Below are 23,022 nucleotides of genomic sequence, written 5' to 3'. Positions count from 1 at the left end.
TATAGTGGTAAGGAGATGATGCAAGTTAAAATAGATATGGTTACAAGTAGAATCTTTATTTAGTTCAAATAACAGAAACATGTTAAATTACGCATTGAAATTATGTATGTAATGAAACGCTAAGGATGAAGGATGCAAGGGAAAAAACGGCATAAGAGAGTGGAATTTAACCTGAAAACAGTAGTGCCCTCACTTTCAAAGTAGTGAATGCTGCCAGCTGCTCTGAAAAGCTTGGAACCAAGGGATCTCCAGCAGCTTTGGCAGTGGGAATGCAGGGCACCTGCTGCCTGCGGGTTACGGGGGATTATGGGCTTTCTTCACACTAACATAACTCAAAGTTCTGCACCGAAGGTCGGACACTGGAGGCTGCAGCAGCCTCTGACTGATTGAAACACAAAGTCCTCCTGTTGAAGGCAGTGGGGTTTTTTCATCACAGTTAAGTGTATGTAAGTTTTAACTAACGCTCCTGTTGCTGAGCTCTGCATTTTGAGTGTAACCACATGCATTCAGCCAGGCACTGTGCTCCAGATTTGGTCTGGGTTTTTTCAAAGTGATTCATCTAATCCACTCCCACTGACCTTGTCATGTTGTGCTTTGTGAGGACATCCTTCACCCTCAGCCAGGCACTGTACTTTGCCATCGCTGCCATTCCCTGGTAAAAAGCATGAAGGAAAAAGGCAAATGAAACTTACTGCTGGTCTTTAATACTGGAAAAAGATATGTAGAGCCCAATTTTTTAAAACCATTTAAATAAAACTCAGCAAGATATCCTGTGCGGAAGAAGAAAATATAACATTCTAATTCCTAATTTATTAGGATTCCCACATAAATAAAAGGAAGATGTGGTTGTTAACTAACAGTGGACTGAAAATCTTTTCAACAAGAGCTGAATAGAATCCTTACTTTTAGTGTGTATGTGCCACCCACGTTTTTCTCTGTGATTAATTATGTCACTGTAATCTTACCATCCTCTTCCCATGGGCTTGGGTCATCTGGTCGATTGCAGACTGGTGACAATAGTAGATTATCCTTGGGCTCAGCGATAACCTCTTGTATCAAGGGTTTTGATGGGGTTGCTCGTTTATCTTTGATCTCCAGGTACCTTACTGAATCAGCAGGCTCTGTAAAGAAGCTTTCAACAAGGGATCTTAAGTGCTCCTTTTCATGCCTTTTATGTATCTTAGACACATTTGAAAAAATTGGTGTTGGAACTTCTTCTACTGAATTCTCAAACATGCTTTGATTGTTTTCCTCTAATGCAGAATTGCTGTCATTTGCCATTTCAGAAATTATTTCAATCTTTGGGTGATCCTCCTGCTGTAAAGGTAGAAAATGTAATTGAAAATATATTATTCTAGATGTAAAAGCTAAGAGATGGGTAAATATCTCTTGGGTCCACATAACAGTTGACAGCTTTGATGTGCTGTTCTCCCAAAATGTATGGAAGTTGTGCTTTACCCACAGCACTACTTCTTTGTGGATGAATATTAGGTTAACTATTTCTCAGGCATTAGCGATGAACTGAGCCTAAACTATTAACAGTCCATAAAAAAGATTATTTCTTTCAGCAATTCAGCAACGTGTGGGCTCAGTTCTATATTACTTCACCTCCAAAGAGAGGGACCTGACTAACATCTCTGTCTGAATTCACGTAAGAACTGAACACGCTTCGGAGCATGAGAGCTGCTAACACTCCCTCAATAATCCTCTCTGTTCCCTTCCCTTATCTTCTAACTGGAGGCTTTGTTGGCCAAGACGTTTTGCAATGCTGTTTTAAGCCTGTGACCAAGAGTAAATAAATTCCATGCCTTACACTGACTGTAGGAAAAGTTTGCATTATCTTGGAGGGACTTGTAAAAACATGTACTGTATGTACTGTATCAGCCTCTGTCTCCAGCAAGGCAAGTATGAGTCAACATCAGCATGAGAATCAAAGCTGTGCTTTTAATCTTTGTTTTCTTTTTCTTTCTTCTCTTTTTTGTTTATAGGCTTTTGCCTAGAAGGTTAGTTTGAGCACAGCACAACACTAATGTGGCCATAAACTGCCTTGTACCTGAGTAGTCCACAGTGGAGCAGAGGAGTTTAAATCTCTCTGTGTTTTCAGTTGAAAAGTCTGACTTTATTCAGTAGCAGGCAATTTGTTTTCTCTATTCAGTCCTTCGCAGCATATTAGTACTAGTAAAGTATCTTTTAAGAGCAGTCTTAAAGTGCTACTAAAAAATTAATCTTACTTAACTGTTGCATTACTTGATCTTAGGTTTTCATTCTCCCATTTTGGCAATGCAGTAATATTAAAAATCAAATTTAAAAAAGACTTGTAAGTGGATAGAGAAGATCTGCTGGAACATCTATTTTAGTTTATAAATGCATAACTGATTACATCTCCAGAACCAGCATTTCACAACTTAATTATCCTCATTTTGCAAAACACTTATAGATGTCTTTGGGGTAGCTTCATCACTGGAATAAATACGAATCTTACCTTTTGAACAAAGATTTCCTCTTCTGGTGAGAATTCATTTACATCTAGATCTTCTAAATCAGGCAGTTCCTGAAGACAAGCACAAGATCATTAATCAGTGGGAAAAGCTCCTGTAAACGATAACATACAAAATTTCTATCTCATTGGGAATCTTCTTCAAAACAACGCTTCTCAGGGGAAGAAGCCACAGCCAGCAATACCACACTGTCATCCTCTCCAAGATGACAGTTTTCTCTGTTAAGCATATGTGGGAAAAGTAAAATTCATCTGTCTCCAGGAATAGCAGATGGGAAAGCAATAACCTGAATGTCACACTGAATGTTATTTTCTACTATGCTGTGCGAGTAAGAAGGAAAAAAGATAAACAGTCAAATCAAGACCTGCAGTCTACCTGAAACTGTTTATCTGTAAACTGTTAACCTAAATACATCTAATAAACAATGTTTTACTGTGCATAGCTCATAATTAAGGATACAGAACTGCAAACTTGCAAACTTGTTGCTGGGAACTGTTTTTCTTCAGATAGGTCCAATAATTGCAGCTTTCCATTAGAAAAAATTATCTAAGACAACTATTGCTTGCTGACATGAAAAAAAAAAACAGAGGGTGGGAATACAAAATCACAGGTAGAAAATAATACCTTTCTGCCACATTTTTTTTTTTTAGTGTAGGCCAATACTGGTAAAAGCGTCTCCTTTTAATTTCAGATGTTTTTAGAGCTTAATGATTTTATAGCAAGGTGCCCAGTGTAGTAGCATCAGGAACATCTAATCTGTACTGTCTTGCATGGTGAAGATTATTACAGAATTAAAGTCAACAAAGGAAACTTCTGTTTTCTGATATGGTCGTACACAGTGCGGCATGTCCTGAAGTCACAGAGCTTTGTAAGAATAGCATTAAAAATGTGCAAATTAAGATTTGAGACCAACGTTAGTAGGTGGAATTTGATGTCAATAGGGAAGTGAAATAGCTGTCAATCCTGTTCCAAACCAAAACTGCAGATAATAGAAGTTATCCAGGTTTAGCTGCACAGAATGTCGCTCAAACACTGCCAAGGCATGTGCAGCAACATGAGCTTGTTTCTGCTTGACAGAGGGATGTCATAACCACCGCATTACAAACCCTCCTCCACTTTTCTCCCTTATATGACTACTGAGACCATCTACTGACTCCAGTATACGAATGAAGACGATAGTGCTGCTCCAGAGCTTCTCACGATTGGCATCCTCACAGCCATTCCCTGCTATGTCAGCACTAAGTCTTTTCGGAAAATCTGCAATAGCGTAAGTATTGGAGGTTGTTGTGACAAGCTCCTTCCATTACTAAATTTCAGCAGGAGAGCGAAGTAGCATAGAACACTGAAATTTGACTTAGTGTGCAATTTGGGTTTGTTTTTTCTTCTGTAGAGTTAGAATAGTCACACTTTTTATGTGTCAAAAGAAACCCCATGCGTGTATGCTGAAGAGTTCCTTTTATACTATCTTAAAAGTTTCTGCAAAGGAGCTTGCTATGGTGCCATATAGCATCAAAAATAAAAAAGACATTGAATGTATGAGATCTTCACGTTGCGGGTACCTACATTATTGGTATTTATTTAAAGCTTTTATTTCAGACCCTGTAACATCTGCTTATAAAAATAGTACTGTATATACTTGGAATTGCTGCCAGTTCTCTCCACTATCCTTGTTAAACCTATTACTACAAACAGCCAAACAGGAGGATGCAGCAGTAAGCTCTTTGAAGCAGTGGGCTGAGCCCTTTGCTAACAGGATGGAATTTTTTCCTGGGAAATTAAGAGCATGGAAAAGATACAAATGACTTTTCTAAGGCACTCCAGTAAGAATTTAGTTAACAGTGGCAGTATAAGAGATCAGAGAGTGTAGTAAGTGCTCTGGGAAATCATAACCTCAGAAGTTTGTTCTTGCTAGTTATGTCATAATCTGACGCTGTCAGTTTAGCAGCACTGTCATAATTAGGGCATATTGAATAGTTCTCCTTTGAAGTGAGATTGTATTTTTCAGCAATATCCATGTTCTCCTCGTGATTAAATGTGGTTAAACGTCAAAATATTTGCATCATCAGATAGAAATTTTAGATAACAGAAGACCATATTACGAACATCAATCACTTATTATATATGTGAATAATGCACATTCTACTTTTCTTGGAAATATACCTAAAACTTATAATTTGAGAATCAATTTATAACATCTAATACTGCTAGCTAACATTTACAATGAGTGGGTGGCTCTTTCTTCCTTATGCTTTTTCTGCAATAGTTCACATTCTCAACTGTATATTTCATTTAAGTTTTGCCTAAGAGGATGCACGTATCCACTGGATTCTTTTTGTTGTGATTTCTGTTTTTTAAAAGAGAATCCTCATTAACTTCTCCAGAGAAATCATGAAGATAGACAGTCAACTTCAGGTGACTTATGGCCAAAGGACAAAATAAACTTTGGAAGCAGTAGTAAAGTTCTTTATACATGCTACTGGAGAGAATGAATACCCCTACAACTTCCCTTTTTTCGTTTTTTTTTTCCTTCTTTCCTTTAACTTTTCCTAATAGTAGACCTTTCTTAGAAACATGGCCATATAGTTTTATTAGGCAGGATCTTACAAGAATTAATTTGGGAGCAGACAAGACACAAATCTGAATTTCTCAAAATCTGAATCCAATACATACATCAAGATAAAGCTTCTTTGGAGTCTCTAATTTGATCTGTTTGATTTCAGCATATTTGTCCAGTTCAGGAAGTGTGGCCTTTTCAGCAGCTGCCTTCTCTCTTGGTAGATCTAAAGAATAAACAATAGTTAGATGCAAAGAACTAACTGAATAAAAAGACTTCCTATATTGCAACAGCAAGCACTGCAAAACCAAGCTGCTGGGGACCTGACTACCATTACAAAATTCACAGCTGAATCCAGCACTTCCATCATATTCTTGGGCTCCCTTACATTGTATAAATTAATATTTGCATTTTGCCATAACATGTTCCACAGATCTACAAAAGCATTCTTCCATTTTGAAGAATGGAATAGCCTTCTGTTTGAAGGCACAAAACCACCTTGAGAGTGATGTCCAGCTTAGCTTGACAGACAGACTGCACAGTTACATGGGAGCAAGGGAAACCCATAAGCTCTCCTGTCCTGTCACTAAATCTGGTACACTTGAGAAGTGGAATTCCACCTTTATATAGCAGAAGTTGCAGGTTCAGCCCTCAATTATTTTTTTTTTTAATTTAAAGAATATTTTAACCGGTATTACTTGATTTTCACCTAGTCACTGTGGAAAACTAACGGGCTGTTCTCATCTATGAATCAGTTCGTTTCAATTACAGCAGAGGCAGTGCTACACTAAGGTTGGCTTATTGTCTCTGCATCCTCAGTTTTGTTTGATTTTTCACTGTGCACATTACCGTCTGTCTTCTTGTTGAAGTTTGAGCATTTGTAACAGTTTGATTCTTCTGCATCCTCTTGAACTCTAGCAAGAATATTTCCGGATGTGAAATCTGTGTTCTCTCCCCTATTTGGTAGAAGTGTTATCACTTCATCATGAACATCAAAATTTTCATTTCTAAATGTCTCTGTCTTCTCTTGAGTTTTTTCCTCTTCTGATATATTTGAAGTCTCTGATGTATTAGAATTTCCACCACTGTCATCTGAGTTTGCAGGCGCTCCTACAGAAGAAACAAGTTCCTTAAAACTGCTGAGTTAATCTACCATTACTCCTTCTAAATATCCCAACTTTACTGCATCGTCTTAATAGGTTGGCCTAAAACCTGTATCACAAGCTCCTACTTTGGTTGAGCAGCTATTCGTGGATCAGTAGTCCTCCCAAGATTACAGCAATGTTCTGGGTTTTCACGTCTCAACTCCCCAGCAAATACAGTTCCCCAGCAAAAAAACTCATCTAGAGAAAACACTATAGTCAAGAATTGTCTGGTATCTGTAGTTAACTTTGAAAAGACTCACAATATTTAAATATATGCTTGAGAGTTTTGATGGATCAGTGACAAATGCTGAAGTTATCCATCTCCTTTATGCTAGCAGAAAAAGTTTTACTTGTTAAGTCAACGACATTTAATTTTAGAGCCCGTGAAACCCCAAAATGTATCAGGTAGATAAAAACTCTTTCAGTGCTGTTTAACCTGAGCACTTCACATACTTCACATAGTGCGTACTTCACATAGGAAGGTTATGCTGGGACCTATTTCTGGTCATAAACGTCTGTCTCCTTGAATAAGGTGACAGGAGAATTTGGCATAAAAAAGGGCAGTAAGTGAAGCAAATTATTAAAGACCTTCCTCTTACTGCCTGTATTACCACTGCTGTGGGCTCTAGGCTGAAGCTGTCACTCTTAGCCAACGCAGCAGTGGAGAGGTGCCTGGGTAGGGACTGATGAGGCGGTTATCACTGGATCTTACTGGAGCCCAAGTGGCTATTGAGGCCAGCCCTGTTCTGCATCTTGGGGAAGAATCGCTCTTGGGGTGTAACTGCCTGCCCCCACCCATGAATGCCTGCTGGAGGCATCGCTGCCCTGGCTAGCACCTGGTTGCTGTGGTGACAAGCACAAGAGCTTGAAATATCGGGACAGAAAGTGGTTTGTTAGGGTTTTTTTGCTTCATCAGGAGTGAGAAAGGTGATGATTGCTTAAAATCATTGTGGTTAATCTAAGATGCACCAAGACTAATAAAGTATTGAGTATGGGGAAATAAGGTTCATAAATATATTCCAAAAATTGCATCAGCCTCCTTCTGAACATTTAGGAACTATTCATTTATTTTAAACATTCAAATTGAAGCAGACACAGACATCTTCAAAATTAGTAATGACAAACCTTCTAGGATGTCTGCTGCACCTCCATTTCCACGTTTTGCACTTGCCTCCCTTTCTTCCATGTACTTTCGACTTTTCTTTTCCTCTGCTTTTTTCCGGATCGCTGCTAAAGCATTGATGCTATCTTCAGTTTTTTTTCTCTCTCTAGTATGCCATTTTTCCCTTTCTGCTCTCTCAGCTTCAAGCCCTCCAACAGCCCAGGCTTCTGCACAGGCTCTAATGAAAACACAAAAGCTTGCTGTAATATAGCTATAAAAGCCTATCTTTACAATGTGAGATTAACTTAAACTTAAAATAGCTTGCAACAGCATAAAATAGCTGCAAGAATAAAAAACAACCATACAGCAGTGACAATCCCATATGCAACAGGGGTGCACATATATCTTATCTTGTATGTGGAACTGCAACAAAAGAAACAAAGATATTCAAATGCTGGTGATTACACCACCGGAGATCTGTCAGGAATGTTGATCTTGTCCCTGCTTTTCCAGACACCTGCTCAATTTCTGTTGAAATCAGGATTTGCCCCTGGTCTACAGACTCGGCATATAACAATTCTGTTCAAGAATTAATTCTCCTGTGAAAAAACACAGGGGTTTTTTTAGGTATGTTAGATATAGGACTCTGTAGTATAATACTCTTGTACTCAAAGTCACCCACCCTCAATAAGCTATACTGGTCAGTCTTCCTTTTCTTCCATGACAACATTAACAAAAAATGGGTGAGTGATCATCAGCATTTGAGCTTTACTGCTGTGTAAAGAAGATGGCTCTGTTTCTTACCTATCCTTTGGAAAAACTGGTCTGTCATCCAGATATGTTAGTTGTTTTAGTCGAACAATAAATGTTTTTCTATAATTAGTAATTTTCTTTATCACTTGGTTACCCATCAAATTCAGCACACGCTAGAGAAAGAAGGGAAACCATTTTTAAAGTTGAGTAGCAAAACCCCCAATCTGGACATGTACTTTCCCGATTGTTTCAAAACCAAGAAGTGAAACCAAGAACATCCTGGGTGCTACAGGTAATCTACAATGAACCAAATAATGTTCAATAACATTCCTTTTAGACTGATAGCTATTGTGCACTGGACTACCCGGCAAAACCATTTAATGGGATTCATCCACATATGTGATACAAACCCTCAGCTATATTCGGCTTACCAAATTAGGCATGGTCTCCAGAATAGTTATAATACTTGGATCACTTAGATTGTTGTAGGAAAGATCAAGAACGGAAATACTTGGGCATTCTTGCAAGTGCTGTATGTCTTCCACTGTCCGTAACTTATTGTGAGCAATCTGCAGAGTTTGCAGGACTTTCAGACAAGCTGTCAGACAAGAACATTACAACAAAAGGAAAGGTAAGTGTCATTGCTTCACAGAGGGCTTTCTGGAGCAAGTAGAAAACTGCATTCTCAAAACAATTGTTTATATTGAATTGGGAGTTTTTTTCCTGAATTTGATATTCTGTTATATGCACTTTTTGGCTAGGTCTCAAAAGCTGCTTTCTTCACTGTGGGAAAAATAGTTGTTTGGGTTTGGGATGCTGGCTGCTTTTAATTCGTGTTTCAAACTAGTCAGTTACATAAAAGCAAGAGCTTGTGTTTCATATTACTCCCAATGTACACAAATAATAATGTAGAGGAATTCTTTTATTTTCTACTGAAAATGGAGTAGGTCCTGTAACAGACATAAAACATGTGGTAATCAGTCTGCAACTGCCAAAGCACATCTTAACTGTAAAGTAAATGGTGAAAACTAGACTGTCAGCCTGTCTGCCACACAGATGGGTACTAAGATGTTATTAAGAAGTGAAGAAAAGCTACTTAAATGTCCTAGGTATCCACGTGAATGTAATTACTATGTCTCCTTTGGTTTCCCATCTATTAAATTACAAAATACATAGGTGTGACTCTTCAATAAAAGCCTTGAGGACTTTGGTATGGGATATTGTGCAAAAATTTTAACATGAATTAAAAAACCCCTTGAAACTAGTGCCACTAATAATAGCATAGATTAGTCACAGTTTGGGAATGTGGGTTCGTTATCAGTTAAAACATGTTGCACCAAAAGTTCTTACAGAGATTCTCAATGGTCTCAATGTAGTTGTTACTGATATTGAGGGAATCCAGCTTTTGTAAGGGTTCAAGGTTTTCAATTTTCTTAATTAAATTGAGTTGCAAGTAGAGGCAACGCAACTCTGTCAGAGCCTCCAAATTCTCAATTTTTGTTAAGCCATTGCATTCCAGCCATAAACACTTCAATCCAGTATACTCTTCAAGATTTTCCAGGCGCTTAAATCCTGCAGGAAAAGATGTTTTAAAATGAAATGGCATTGGCTAAAATCAAGTCTTTGATAAAGTAAATTTCATTAAACCAGTGCTGCTGAAACAGCCTGTGAGAACACCTGTACTAAAGTTGCTGCCAATATTTCCACTGAATTAATAGTACAGTACCTGGCCCATAAAGGGCAAAAACATATAGGCACCTATTCTGGTCTGTATCTTGTGCAGTCCCTTAGATGCTCAAATAATACATATTGAGAAAATAGCAAAAACAAGGCCAAATGCAGAAGGTAGATTTAGCATGTCCTATTTATTTAAAACAATTCTTACACTAGCCTGAACAAGCTAACCATATCATGCAAAAACCTGCTCAAAGATCACAAGAGGATGATCCATGTTCATTCTAGCAACGTCTTCTTGTTTCAGTAGTATTTGATAATGTACAGCAAGTCTTTACTGTTTGTTTTCTTCCTAACCATTTTTATTTGGCAGTAAAAAAGTTCTCAAAGCTGGAAAACAGCTTCTTTATACAAACACACTTAAGAAGAAATATATTTATTTTCGTCTGAAAGACATTTATCAGACTACTGTTTGGGGGGGAGGGATAACATCCCTTGATTCCTACTGATCCTTTGAATGACTCCACAAAGTAAAGTCTATAATCAGTTTACTTTTCTACTTTCATATTGACTCATTTTGTTTCACTGTTTCATTATTATATAAAATTATGTTTCTAATTTAAAAGAATTATCAGATACCTTACTTCAGTAAGCCATAATTCTCTGCTAAAACACTACTTAAGAGTAATAAATCTATAGTCATGTCCATATCTTACCTTTATAATGCAAGTAAAGTGTATCATTTAAGCATGGGGTCAAGTATAATTTCTGCTGTTTACAGATGTCTTTCAGAATCTTTTTTGTCATTCTAAAATAATAATGGGAAGCAGAAGCAAAACAAAAAATGTATTTCAGTGCACATTCTGAAATGTTCTTTTATGTAAGAGAAATAGCTACAGCTTTCAAGACTACACTCCAAATAAAAAAAAGTAGGTTTCTTTAGAGTAGCTTTCCATTTCTACCTGTTTGAAGTGAGCTCTTCTGCTGAAAAACAGAAACTACATAGGAGAGTGGGTCAGGAATTAAGAGTCTGCCTTCTTGGAAAAGAGCAGCATGATCCTGTGTTAGATTCTGGTTCCTTCCTCTCCAATTCTTTCCTCCGTTCCTTGCTGCTTTGGTGCAGGATCTTTGGTGGCATAGCCAATATGCAATATTTTTCTCAGACTACAAATTCAATAGTTACCAACCTAACATTTTAATGAAATGCTGATTCTGAAATAGCACTCAAGACAGTTTTAATACACAACTGTGATTGGTTAGGAATACCACAGAAAGAAAATGAGTAATACCTGTTCAGTTGTAATTGCTTAATGTTCATCTCCACTCCTTTTGGGATGCAAGTGAGAAGCAAGAAAAGGTTACTCAGGGAAGCTGTGGCCTGCAGCTGAACAGGGCAGGGGCAGAGGACTTGGCAAAAGGACTTGGGCAGAAAACTACAGTGTGAAACGGCAGGGGCTGCGGGGGCAAAGCACTTGGGTTGCAGCCAACAGCAGCCAAACAAGGCCACAGCTGCACACAGCAGTCAGCAGACAGAAAACCCCCAAAGTGGTGGGTATGTACACAGGTGGCCTGAAAACTGTTAAAATAGAAATGGATCACAGCAAAAAGCTGCTGATGGGATGTGTTACGCTGTTATCTGGGGACCCTGTGCTAGACAACACTGGATCAACAGGTTTATAGTTGATAGTGTCCTGTTATTCTTGCAAAGTCTCTGCTAGGGAACTGTTTTTCGGCTACATAAAATTTAGTAACATTACAGACAAATAACTTGAGAACCCATGAGGAAAACACCTAGCAAAAACATTCCATGCAGAAAATATCTGTATCTTCTTGCTTAGGAAGATTAGATTTTGTAAAACAGAATTCCAGAATAAAACTTCTAGTAGATACCCCTCACTTAAAGAAATATTGCAGAAGTACAGTGCTAAATGATCCAAAATTATTTTCTACTTCTCAATTCCATATGAGCAAATCAAACTTTGCATTTGTGGTCATAAGTATTTGCAGGCCTAAGGTCTGTAACAGTAAGATTTTCTTAGCATGGAGATATTTTCAAAATAACAAAAAGACTTGAGTAAATGCATTGAAATTAAACCTTTCATAATGAATGTGCTTTTAGATATATTTACTTACTACACTACAAATCTCAGTATTGCTGAAGAGCAAAACTGTAATACTGTCAACTAGTCAATTGAGTTCCTGGGACAATACAAAATATGATTGTCAGCTTCTAACTGCCCTGTAAACTAAATGTGGCCAATACAAACCTCTGAAGGAACAAAAGATTTTTAAACTTTAAGCAAAATCTTTAAATACATGCTGTTTTCTTGTATTGTCAACCCAGGTACATTACTGTATGCTAGCTACTTGCAGTATATCCCACTGTTTTTCACTGTGCTATTTGTAGTAGCATTTAATAAAATTATTAGCATCCTCAGGCAAGTTATAAAATCATAAAATGTGTTCCTTCAAAACACTGATTCTTACGTGCAGTTATTGCTGTCTGCCATCACTCTTCACAAGAACTTAATTCTGAAGCATGTCAGGATGATTAGCCCAGAATAAAGTTTTCTATGTAAGTACAGTCCAATCCACCTCCTGGTAACTCAGTGAGTCTTTCCCTTGACTTTAAAGGACTGTAACTGTCCTTAATAAAACAGCTACGTTAAAGTTAGCAGCAAGATAAATTTTGGGAAGTTTCACCAACATGTAAGCAGGTATAGAGGGTAAATGTTCATTGTTCCTTATATATCACTCCATAACTAACCCATGTGACCAGACTTTCAACAATGTTATTAAGTAGTACCAAATATGGTTTTTAATTTTATTAGTTGCTTGCAACATGCTTAATTGGAGATAACACAAGAATAATCCCATTTCACAACTATTAACGAACCTTCATTGCAGCATATGCTGGTTTAGGCTGGACCAAAATCAGAGCCAAAGCTTACAAAGGAGGTGTGTCTTATTGTCAACTACCTGAGGTACCTCTGGATTTCCTCTGCTGAAAATTATCCTGACAACTGTAATATTTACCTAGTGATGAATTAATACAATACATTGTCTGAATTGATGCTGAGAAATGGTCAACTCTACCAACAAATGACTCTCAAAAGAGTTTGCACAATTTTCTACATATCCATTAAATAGACTACATCATGAAGTCAGAATGCCGTTTGCTACTGTGGCCATTAAAAAAAGCTGTACAAATGCTGGAACTATCACTAATTCCTGATTTATTGATTATTCTTAAATTCACCTTCGAAATTGTTCTCCTGAATTGACATGTTGAATAACAAAACTCACATTGACTTCAGTGATGCCAAGATTTAAATAGAAAACATCCACAAATAATGTATTACCTTACACAGCCCTGCTCTTCTTCTGTCCTTTGACTGGATGAGCTGGTTACAGATTTGTGATCACCATCTGATTTTTGTCCATTCTGTTGATTTGCTCTGGACATACCGCTGATAGCTTTCTCTTGAGTTTTAATATCTTTATAAGTAAGAAAACAAGTTGCAGTTTAGAAGCACCAGTGGGGAAAAAGTGTCATGTTGGCAATTACTTTAGAGAAATCTTGAAGAGCAGTTGAATGAGACTTTCCAGAAAATAAGTGCTCTAACCAAGATTTTTGCCAACATTTTATATGAAAGGAAGCTTAATTTTTGTAGAGGGCAAAGTAGTAAAATAAGCAGTAGCAAAATAAACTGTTAAAATCCACTTTTTTTTTTTTTTTTTTTTACATCTGGAAGTCAGGTAGTACGCACTGGTCTTTAAGTACTGGCATCAATGTGTTCTTAGACATCCACTATATGTTACATTTAATTAATGATGATTTGAGTTTAACAAGGCTGCTAACTTTGCAGGTAGAGAGACTACAGTAGCAGCATATCAGAGTCATCTCAAGCACTGTTTGTTAGCTTAGCTCTTCTACAAATTTACCCTTTTGTACACTTTGGAAAGCATACCCAGGGCTGTAATCATTCAACCTGTCTGTAGATTGCCTTTGATTAATTGCATTTTCAATACTTTTCTTTTCAGATTTTTGCTCTGCACCTTCTAGTTGCACTTGTAGTGTATGCACTTAAAAAGAGACAAGCAAGATGATTGTACCAGCTCATTTAAATATGATTGTCATTAAAACATTCAGAGGTCAGGCTAGCTGTATGATTGCAACACAGGACAAGGTATCCCTCCAGCAAGACAAAAGTAAAGACACAGAAGGAGGGAGGAAGCACAAGCAGATAGCAGTTGAGTAAGCCTCAGTTACGGCAAGATTTTCAGTGACTTTTCTGGGAGAAAGAATAAACTCGTAACGCATCCATGTGAGTAATGACAGAGTTTATGTCTAGGCTTTATGCAAACTAAAGTTCCCTACATGAGTCCTAGTGAGCCAGCTGGATGGGCTCACCTGCGTTGAAAGAATTGCCTTCGTTTTCTGTGTGGGTAGCTTCATTTCTGGTGGTGTTCAGAGATTCTCCCTCCAGGTATTCCCCTCCAAGGCCTTTGTCCAAGTCTCCAGTTTGTGATTGCATTTTAAGATTTGTGATTTAGACAAACGTCAGTATTTGATGTACAATTCAACTCTTCCAGATAAAACACCTAAAGGTTTTAGTAGGAGAACCTGTTACAGATAAAAGACCAGTATGAGCAAATTATGAAGCCTGTGTGGAGTTGGCAGCCTGGGTCTACTCACTGTTGAGATACCAAAAGGCAGGGAGAGTTTACTTTAAACCTTGCCCACCACGGATCCCACGCAGGGGACACAGGACCACCACCAAGAAGCCTCTCTAAATAGAGAGTCACTTTTTTCCGTTGGAAGCTGCAGAGCAGAGGATGCAGCGATGGTGACGCAGCGATGGTGGCCCTTCGAGGCACAGCCCGCTCTTACGTAACGCCTGCCCCGCTGCAAGCCGGGCGGGCTCCTGAGGCAAACTTTAGTCTCCTCACGAGGCTGCAGGTGCTGTCACGTTTCCCCCCACACGCTTTTCGCCGCTACAAGTCGGTAGGTCTCTAGACAGGCCTCGTCTCCTAGAGCGCACCGCTCTTTCTCCCGTTAACGCCCCCCCCCTCGCTCCCGTTACCTGAGCCGGGCCCCGGCGCAGGGGGTGGGGGCCGCTCCCGGCCTCGCCGCGGTATGCACCGGGTAGATATAAACGGCGAGGGACGGGGCAGAGGGGCTGGAACTCTGCTCCTGCCGGCGGTCCTGAGGTGCGGACAGCCGCCCCAACCGCCTCAGCCGTCGCCATGGCGACGCCGCGCTGGCCCACAAGGCGCCGCGGCCGCTCCTGGCGGTGCCGCGCAGCTGCCGGCGGAGGGCCCGGCCCCGCGGCCCCGGGACTCCGGGCGGGTAACGGCCCCGCGGCGCGGGGTGGGGGGTCTTCCTCCGTTGGAGAGGCCCCGGGCTGGGAGCGGCAGGGCTGGGGCTGAGCGAGGGGCCGAGGCGCCGGGCCGGGCCGGCCTGTGAGCGGGGCTGGCGGCGGGGGCGCGGTGAGGCCTGCGGGCGGGCCGGCCTGTGAGCGAGGGCAGGGCGGCGGCTAACGGCCGCGCAGCAACCAGCGGCAGCGGCGGTTGGGTTTTACGCTTGTTTTTCAAAATTATTTACTTGTGAAAATCATGTGGGGCACGGTAGTGTTTTGTGCTGGAAGCCGATGTGCGGTGTGGGGTTGACACACGGTGCTAGCCCGTGGCTCAAGGGTTCTCAAAACTGGCTGCCACGGTAGGCACGGGGCCTTGCTGGGAAATGGCTGGTGCTTTGGTGGTGCTGGGGCCCGGAGCTGTGCTCCTGCCCCTCAGCTCCGTTCTCTGTCATCTAGCTTTCTGTGCTTGAAAGAGCTCCTTGTTTCGCATGTGCTCAGCCCTCTCCTGCTGGTTACCCTTGCCTCTTCCATAGGTGGTTCTTAATCTTCCAAAATTAGTTTTTATGTGCTGAGCTTCCCCAGTCTGCTTGGCCTCGAATTGTTTTATTACAGTATCCTTGATCAGTGTTATTGCAGGATAACTGATCAGTAATTAAACCCTTGGATAAGGGCTAAATGGCTAAACCAGTGAGGCTGATGGTAGGTCATACCCAAATTTTAGCAGTCTGACTTGAGGCTTTTCAGCATCAAAATGGTGTTCAGACTGCAACATGCTGAATCTCAAAGGTTATCCATTCAGTCTGAAAAGTTTACATGGCCCAAGAGGCAATTGTAATAATTGCCTGTGTCTTTTTCTTGTCTTTTTTTTTTTTTTTTCCAGGCTTGTGATCACCATGGCTGCAGTGGATCGTTTCTACCTCTTGTACAGAGAGATCAGTCGTTCCTGCAATTTTTACATAGAGGCCCTGGCTATAGTTGGAGCTTGGTACACAGTCAGAAAGTGTGTGTCTCTTGCGATTGACACTTACAGCATGATCAGGTTGCATTTAATTCCAAAGCTGGGTGGTGAGATCGATCTTGTCAAGCGTTATGGGAAATGGGCCGTGGTCACTGGTAAGAGACTGAAGCAGTGTATTTGCTTAGGTTTATAAAACATGCCAGTACTGTAAAGCTTGCTAGTTTGCACTGCTGAGTGAGCTTTATGTCATAAGCCGGGACCTGTATGATCTTTGGTTGCGAGTTAATCTGCTTGAGCAGTGTCAGTTGTTCAGTGCCAAAATAAATTAAATTCCTCAGGAGACTGGCGTTCTGAGTATATTGACTGACTGCTGGGAAAGAATCACAGAGCAATTTTTCCCAAAACTTGCAAGGTACACCCTGAACGTGTACAGCGTAGACAGAGATACAGACAAGATCCTTTTTTTCCTGTGGGGTTTCATACGTGCTCAAGTTCTTCAGCAAGGTTTAAGTCATATATCTCTGACATCCTGGCCTTTCATTAAGGTTCTACTTTAAGCTCTCTGTTGTTGTCATAGAAAATATAAAACTTGTATGTCGCGGGATAGCAGAACGTTGCTACTGACAACACTGTCTTTAATGTTGCGGCTTTGAGATCAGCAGATTCAGTGCCACATGATCTCAGAGAAGAGAATAAAGCTATAATTGAAAGAACTGCCAAAACTGGAGGCTGGGGCTGCTCTGATTTTCACCTTGGTGTTTTATTTTCTATTACAGGTGGCACAGATGGTATTGGGAAGGCATATGCCCAAGAACTTGCAAAGCGTGGTGTCAACATCATCTTAATCAGCCGAAGCAAAGAGAAGCTGGAGGCTGTATCTAGAAGCATATCTGAAACCTATAAAGTGGAAACAGATTTTATAGTAGCTGACTTCAGCAAGGGTCGTGAGCCTTACCCGGCCATTAAGGAGGCTCTGAAAGATAGAGAAATTGGGATTTTGGTGAATAATGTAGGAATATTTTATCCCTACCCAGACTATTTTACCAATCTCTCTGAGGATATTCTGTGGGACATGATCAACGTAAATATTGTTTCTGCTAACATGATGATGCATATTGTGCTGCCGGGCATGGCAGAGAAGAAGAAAGGGGCAATTGTGAACATTTCTTCTGCATCCTGTTGTCAGCCAACACCAATGTTGACAATCTATGGAGCCTCTAAAGTAAGTTGGGCTGTAACGTTTAGTGGTATGCGCTGCAAAGGAGATTATAGGTTGTGTGGCTTTTTTGTTGTGTTTTTTTAAACCTATTCAGCAAGGATATCAAAATACTTCAAGTTTTTTCAGGGATTTGTTCAAATATTGGAGGTGAATGTTACATGTACTAAGCAGTAAACTCTTTATGCTTAAGAATGCTGGGCTTTGTACCAAAGTCAGTGCTATCTGGATTATTAATTGTGGCATAGCAGTAGTTCTAGGAAAAATGTTACCTTCCTCAGAAGAATGATGTGCAAAGCATAGTGGCAGTTCTGTGACACATTGGAAGGGCCAAGAATTTAATTTCCCTCTTCTTCAGCTGACCTGTGCAGACATACCTCAAGTTACTTACACACTAGTATTGGGTAGCAAGAGGGGCTATACTCGTACTTAAGCCACCACTGTGAAGAGGACTGTTGGCAAATCAAGCCATTGCTTCACCTAACACCAAGGGGCAGAAAAAGGTTTCTTACACCATTTCCTGTACCATATTTTGGGAGAAGTGAAAAGTACTCCCCCCCCCCAATTACTCTTCCTGAGGAGATCCAGTCAATAATGATTAGGATGGGGAAGCTGGGTGATTCTGGAAGTACTAATGCTTGTGGGGATGTGGATTTATGCTGGATGACTTGCTGCTGAATCCACAAAAGCAACTGAGATTGTAGAAGGATCTCACCTAGATCTGGTGTCTAAACACAAGTGATTATTGCTCCCAGCTGTTGGTGGGAGCTGTAGTCTAACACCTATGCAGTCTTGCTCCTGGGATAGCTCTTGTGGGTGCTTTCTTTTGCCTGGAGCAAAACCAGCTCTTATTACCCAAGGTCTAAAACTCCTTGAAGATTTTTGTCAGTATAGGAATTGGCTTAAGATTCCTGTTTCTGTTGCAGAGTATCTTGCCATTTGGTTATGCTAAGTGTATGCAGAACTGCACTCTGAACTAAAACAAATTACCTGAATGAAAAAGAACAAAACCAAATGTAACCAAGGTTTCTTTGGCTGCCATCATTAATCCAAATCCTCGATCAGCAGTGCAGTTTAAAGCCTGACCTCTGAACAATTACACTGGCACAGAAGTGGAAACAAGCTGCTCTAGCAGCATTCTTAGTCTCTTTGTGTGTTAACAGTGCATAGTGCTTGAAGGGGTCGGTTTGTTTTGCTTTCCTAAAGCAGGTGTAAGAGCATTTGTAGAAGAATGGTGCTTTTGCGAGGCCATTTGGGAGCAGGAACATGTTCACTCACAAGCTGAGTCTAAAATGTTTTTTCCTGGGGGTAACTGGCTGTGGTGGCACAGCAGTAGCTTTAGCGTGGTGTCGGTGATGCTGCCTTGGTAAGAGTGAGCCATGCTTATTTTTCTGTCTGTTTGATTCCAGCATTCCCAGTTATCAGGCTTGTGCGCTTTTTTTGTTATTCTGTAAAAGTAAAATGAGCTAAAGGAGATAATAGAGCTACAGTTAAACAAATTAATATTTAATTTTGCACAAGGGAGTCCCAGGAAGTAATTAACATAGGTTCTGGGGGAAGATCAGTTGAATATGAAATTCACCTGTAAATCTATTAAAGAGTGGGACTTCATTTTATCATTTTGACAGTAGTATATATACTTAGCTTGTGATGCCCTCAAACTAGACAAGGTGTTTGTTTTAGATGAAATAAATGTTTCTGTATTGTTTTTAAGCAGAAATTGTCAGATCGTTAAATTGACATCAGAGAATTAAGCAGTCACTTTGTCCTGCAAGTTACTGTTGCAGGTTTTTAGTAAACAAATAACAAAAAGAAATGTTGATGATACTTGAAATGTGTATTTTTATACTATTTTTTCAAGGTTTTGTAGCTGATGTGTAGAATATGTTACAACTTTTCTGTAATTCTAACAAAACTCTGCCTTGGGACTTGACTTTAAAAAAAAATGCCTATCTGCTTTTATCTTTCTAGACCTACTTGGACTATTTCAGTAGAGCACTACACTATGAGTATGCCTCAAAAGGAATTTTTGTTCAGAGTTTAACGCCATTTGTAATTGCTACAAAAATGGTAGCATGCAGCAGTGTTACATCAAAAAGATCTTTCTTTTTTCCTTCTGCTGAAGAGTATGCTAGTCATGCTGTTTCTACTCTTGGGTTATCCACCAGGACTACTGGTTACTGGAAGCATGCAATAAAGGTAATAAAATTAGTTTAACTATTTCATGTGTGTCAATAGAAGTAAATAAGATGTTTGCTTAGGAGTCCGAATGAAAGCTGTTCGTATTCTGAAAAAGTGCAATATATATTGTAGGACTTACAGACTTTGTGCTGTATTTTGTCACTAATTCTGCTTTAGAAAATTATGCTTGGGTATGCATATTTTTAGGATGAGAGAGTGAATCCAATTCCCACTTGAAATGCACAGCAAAAATGGGAAAGAAACAACTTTTTATTCAAAAGCACACTGGGCAAGCATTACACAGTCTTCTGTGAACAGAAGTAGCTTTTTTTAATCTTAACTTATTGAGCATTTTTCCACTTTGGGGAAGAGTGGGTAGGAAGAATGGAATAATAGCAGGGGAAAAAAAAACCCGTGTTTTTATTCTAAGCTACCTGGAAGCTGGTCCTCCATATGTTAGGTTGTAATTTTTGGGAGCAGACTGTGGGCTCCTGTCCTGGTTTCAGCTGGGATAAGAGTTAATTTTCTTCTTAGTAGCATGTGCAGTGCTGTGTTTTGGATTTGGTGTGAGAACAACGTTGACAGGACACTGGTGTTTTCAGTTGTTGCTGGGTAATGTTTATACTAAGTCAAAGACTTCAGTTTCTCGGGCCTTGCCAGCGAGAGGGTGGGAGGGGACACAGCCAGGACAGGTGATCCGAGCTAGCCAAAGGGATGTTCCATACCATATGATGTCATGCTGAGTATATAAACTTGGGGAAGAAGGAAGGTGGGAACATCTGGCGTTGTGGCATTTGTCTTCCCAAGTAACCATTATGCATGATAGAGCCCTGCTTTCATTTACGTGGCTGAACACCTGCCTGCCAATGGAAGGTAGTGGTGAATTCATGTGCAGGTTTTGCTTTACTTACTAAATTGTTCTTATGTCAACCCTGTGGTTTAACATTCCTTTCTGATTCACCTCCCCATCCCTTTGGGTGAGAGGAGAGTGAGCGAGTGGCTGCGTGGTGCTTAGTTGCCAGCTGGGGTTAAGCCATGACAGCTCCAAAGTAATCTTAGGAACACTGGTCACATATCATGTGTCCCTAACTAGTGGCTTTCGATAGGTTGAGTAGAGGAAATTGAAGAAGTGGGGATTAGTCCAAAAGGAATAAAAGGGACTGGAAGGATTCTGGCAAGATGTGGCAATAAAAGGAAGTGGACAGTATTACTGTTGTGAACTTGACAAAGCGCTTCAGGATTTTTTTGCAGAACCTAACTATTCAGTTGTGGACACTACTTCCAAAATGGCTAAATATGTTTACTCCCAGTGGGTTGAATGTAAAGCTTAGCTGCTGATGTTCAAGCAGGTTTTGCCTTGCTTTATTGGTAATTGGAGAAACTGTTTACTTTAGTGGAATATGTCTTAATTTGTCCCTTCCTTTCTTCTTTTTCTCTTCTGTTGTCTGTCTGTGTCTCTCCACAGTTCACATTGGGTGAGCAGCTACCTGAATGGATCTGGGCATGGTTTGCAATGTATTTTTTTAGAATTATACGCAAGGAAGCTTTAACGTGCAAAGTGAAATAGGAGTATCCAGATGTCCTGCATAATGAGTACTTATTCTGATCGAGTGCTGCAAAAATGTTTAGTGAAGCGTGGTGGACTTCCTGTAACTTATCCATACCTTGTAAATAAGCTACACGTAACTTAGACATCAGAAGTCTGGATCCTCTCTCTATCCTTGTATTAAATAGCAGCTCTGCTGCATTCCTCCATGACAGAGAGCTGATCTTGTGCAGGTTAATCGCTGATTCTCTTAAAGGTAATTGCACAGGAGCAGGTACAGTTTTAATTGACAGTTAATGACTATCTTGTATAGTGCTACACAATGTCAACTTGCAAAGCTAACAGAATTTGCCAGAAATCAGCTCCCCCCAATGATGCTGTTCAAGAAGACATTTCCAGTCAACTGTATTCTTTAATATGTAGTTTTGTATAGCTTTGCTGTCTTCTAACAGCAGATGTTTGTATGTTTAAATTGCAAATGTTGTTGTTCTTGAATGATGTTATTTAAGGAGCTCATAAAAATTAAGGTGTCTGGCAAGGTACTGTTGACTTTGAGGTTGTTTAAATGATTGAAAAGGTCTTACAGAGCTGTAAAGGAATTTGGAGATAAACTCGTATGCTTTCTTATTCCAAATGTGAATGATCTTGGTAATACTTCAAATATAACTTCAGCAATCTGAAATATGGCTGGAGAATTGAATAAAGAATGTAAAAACACATCAGCTAAAGGAAAATAATGAAGTAATGTTTTAATTTAAAAATACTGATTGGTTTCCTAAGATAAAAAAACTTACTGAATTTTTGGTGCTGTATGATTTTGATGCTTTTGTTTATATAAATGTTTGTGTATGTACTTACTCTATGTCGTCTGGTATTATAGACAATTCGTATGTGTTGCAGGCCAGTAAATCTTCACATCTCGGTCAGGAAAGCTGTCCTTTCTGTGTATGTTTAGTTGCTACCTGAAAGAGGGACATGAGTTGGGAAGAATGTTCTCAATCTTTGTGCATTTTATGTGATCGTGAGCTCGTTAGTACTGCTTCTTTAAAGTTATACTGAAATATCAAACCCATGAACTACCTATGCAGTATCTTACACAGCAGCATGACTCAAGGGGCGTTGTCCCCTCCTTTGGGCTAGTATTTCTTACTTGAAAATTATGGTGCTGTATTTCCTAAGGGTGACAATGGGAGGTGGGTATACTACGCTAGCTACCTCCCTGAAATCCCTGATCGGAGAATATACAACAGTTGCATTGTGTAGCTGAATAATGCAGTCATGATTATGAAGTGCCTGGCTGTTGTTCCTCTAGCTCTCGGCTGGTGGTGTTAGAACCTTGAGTTCTGATAGTGATGTCCCCCATGACATTTTTATGAGCAGGTTTTGCAGAGAGCAATGTAGTATTACTCATCCTCATCCAGTAAGCGACCAGGTACAAATCTGTTCGAATTAAGTTGTTTACGAAGTTTTATCATGTGAAATGCTGATTAATGCTTTTAAAAAAAGAAAGTCTGAGCACACAAACACCTAAAAAACCAAAATACCCACCCCCAAAAATTCAAAAAGTCGTGATGTTTAATATAATGAATGTTATGTTGAGCACCGTACTCATGCTTGAATGTACTGTCTGGAGGGGAAATTCAGGCTGTGATTTCTAGAAGGAAGGAGCTCTGTCCTTCCACGCTTTTGTACTGCTCAGTTGCTACAACCCTGTGTTCTCAGGTGGTTTTTTGGGGGTATAGAGAAGGGCGGGGGGCATCAAAGGCAGGGACCCCCGAAGTGGTTCTGTTTGTTGCTGACCCCAGCCGACCCTGAGAGCGGTTTGCTTCAGTTGTGCACAAGTACGCACTGGGTGTTGCAATAATGACTTATGCCTGTTTGCAAACGGGATGTAAACAAACGCATTTATTTTCAGCAAGGGCTTAAACAAAACTTGCGAAACGTGAAGCTGTAGAACATTTCTGATCCCATCCCCCCCTCAGGCGCTGCCAGACAGGCGCTGCCTGCCCGTCCCTGCCGCAAACATCCACAT

At 40.0% G+C, this 23,022-nt stretch overlaps 2 protein-coding genes across 4 annotated transcripts; one reads left to right on the top strand and one right to left on the bottom strand.

Annotated features, from left to right (window-relative positions):
* Positions 1 to 35: 35 nt before the first annotated feature.
* On the bottom strand, positions 36 to 14,948 carry DNAAF1 (dynein axonemal assembly factor 1). Of its 2 annotated transcripts, none has more exons than XM_080411130.1 (13): positions 14,814 to 14,948; positions 14,141 to 14,353; positions 13,089 to 13,224; positions 10,443 to 10,534; positions 9,403 to 9,624; positions 8,484 to 8,650; positions 8,104 to 8,225; positions 7,323 to 7,537; positions 5,902 to 6,162; positions 5,169 to 5,278; positions 2,483 to 2,551; positions 966 to 1,317; positions 36 to 652 (listed from the first exon to the last, which is right to left on the bottom strand). In XM_080411130.1, exons 2-13 carry the CDS (start codon positions 14,262 to 14,264, stop codon positions 546 to 548), a joined length of 1,977 nt encoding a protein of 658 aa, XP_080267256.1. In that variant the 5' UTR covers positions 14,265 to 14,353; positions 14,814 to 14,948; the 3' UTR covers positions 36 to 545. The 2 variants fall into 2 exon arrangements, with proteins under 2 accessions (XP_080267256.1, XP_080267257.1); XM_080411131.1 differs by lacking the exon at positions 14,814 to 14,948 and adding an exon at positions 14,621 to 14,777.
* Positions 14,949 to 21,624, top strand: HSDL1 (hydroxysteroid dehydrogenase like 1). Of its 2 annotated transcripts, none has more exons than XM_080411157.1 (5): positions 14,949 to 15,079; positions 15,970 to 16,202; positions 16,824 to 17,269; positions 19,235 to 19,462; positions 20,910 to 21,624. In XM_080411157.1, the coding sequence occupies exons 2-5, from the start codon at positions 15,983 to 15,985 to the stop codon at positions 21,009 to 21,011; spliced, it is 996 nt and encodes a 331-aa protein (XP_080267283.1). In that variant the 5' UTR covers positions 14,949 to 15,079; positions 15,970 to 15,982; the 3' UTR covers positions 21,012 to 21,624. The 2 variants fall into 2 exon arrangements, with proteins under 2 accessions (XP_080267283.1, XP_080267284.1); XM_080411158.1 differs by lacking the exon at positions 14,949 to 15,079 and adding an exon at positions 15,080 to 15,219.
* Positions 21,625 to 23,022: the final 1,398 nt, after the last annotated feature.

The sequence above is a fragment of the Falco punctatus genome, assembly GCF_963210335.1.
Source record: "Falco punctatus genome assembly, chromosome: 14".
NCBI lineage: Eukaryota > Metazoa > Chordata > Aves > Falconiformes > Falconidae > Falco > Falco punctatus.
This window is presented reverse-complemented; position numbering and strand designations above follow the sequence as displayed.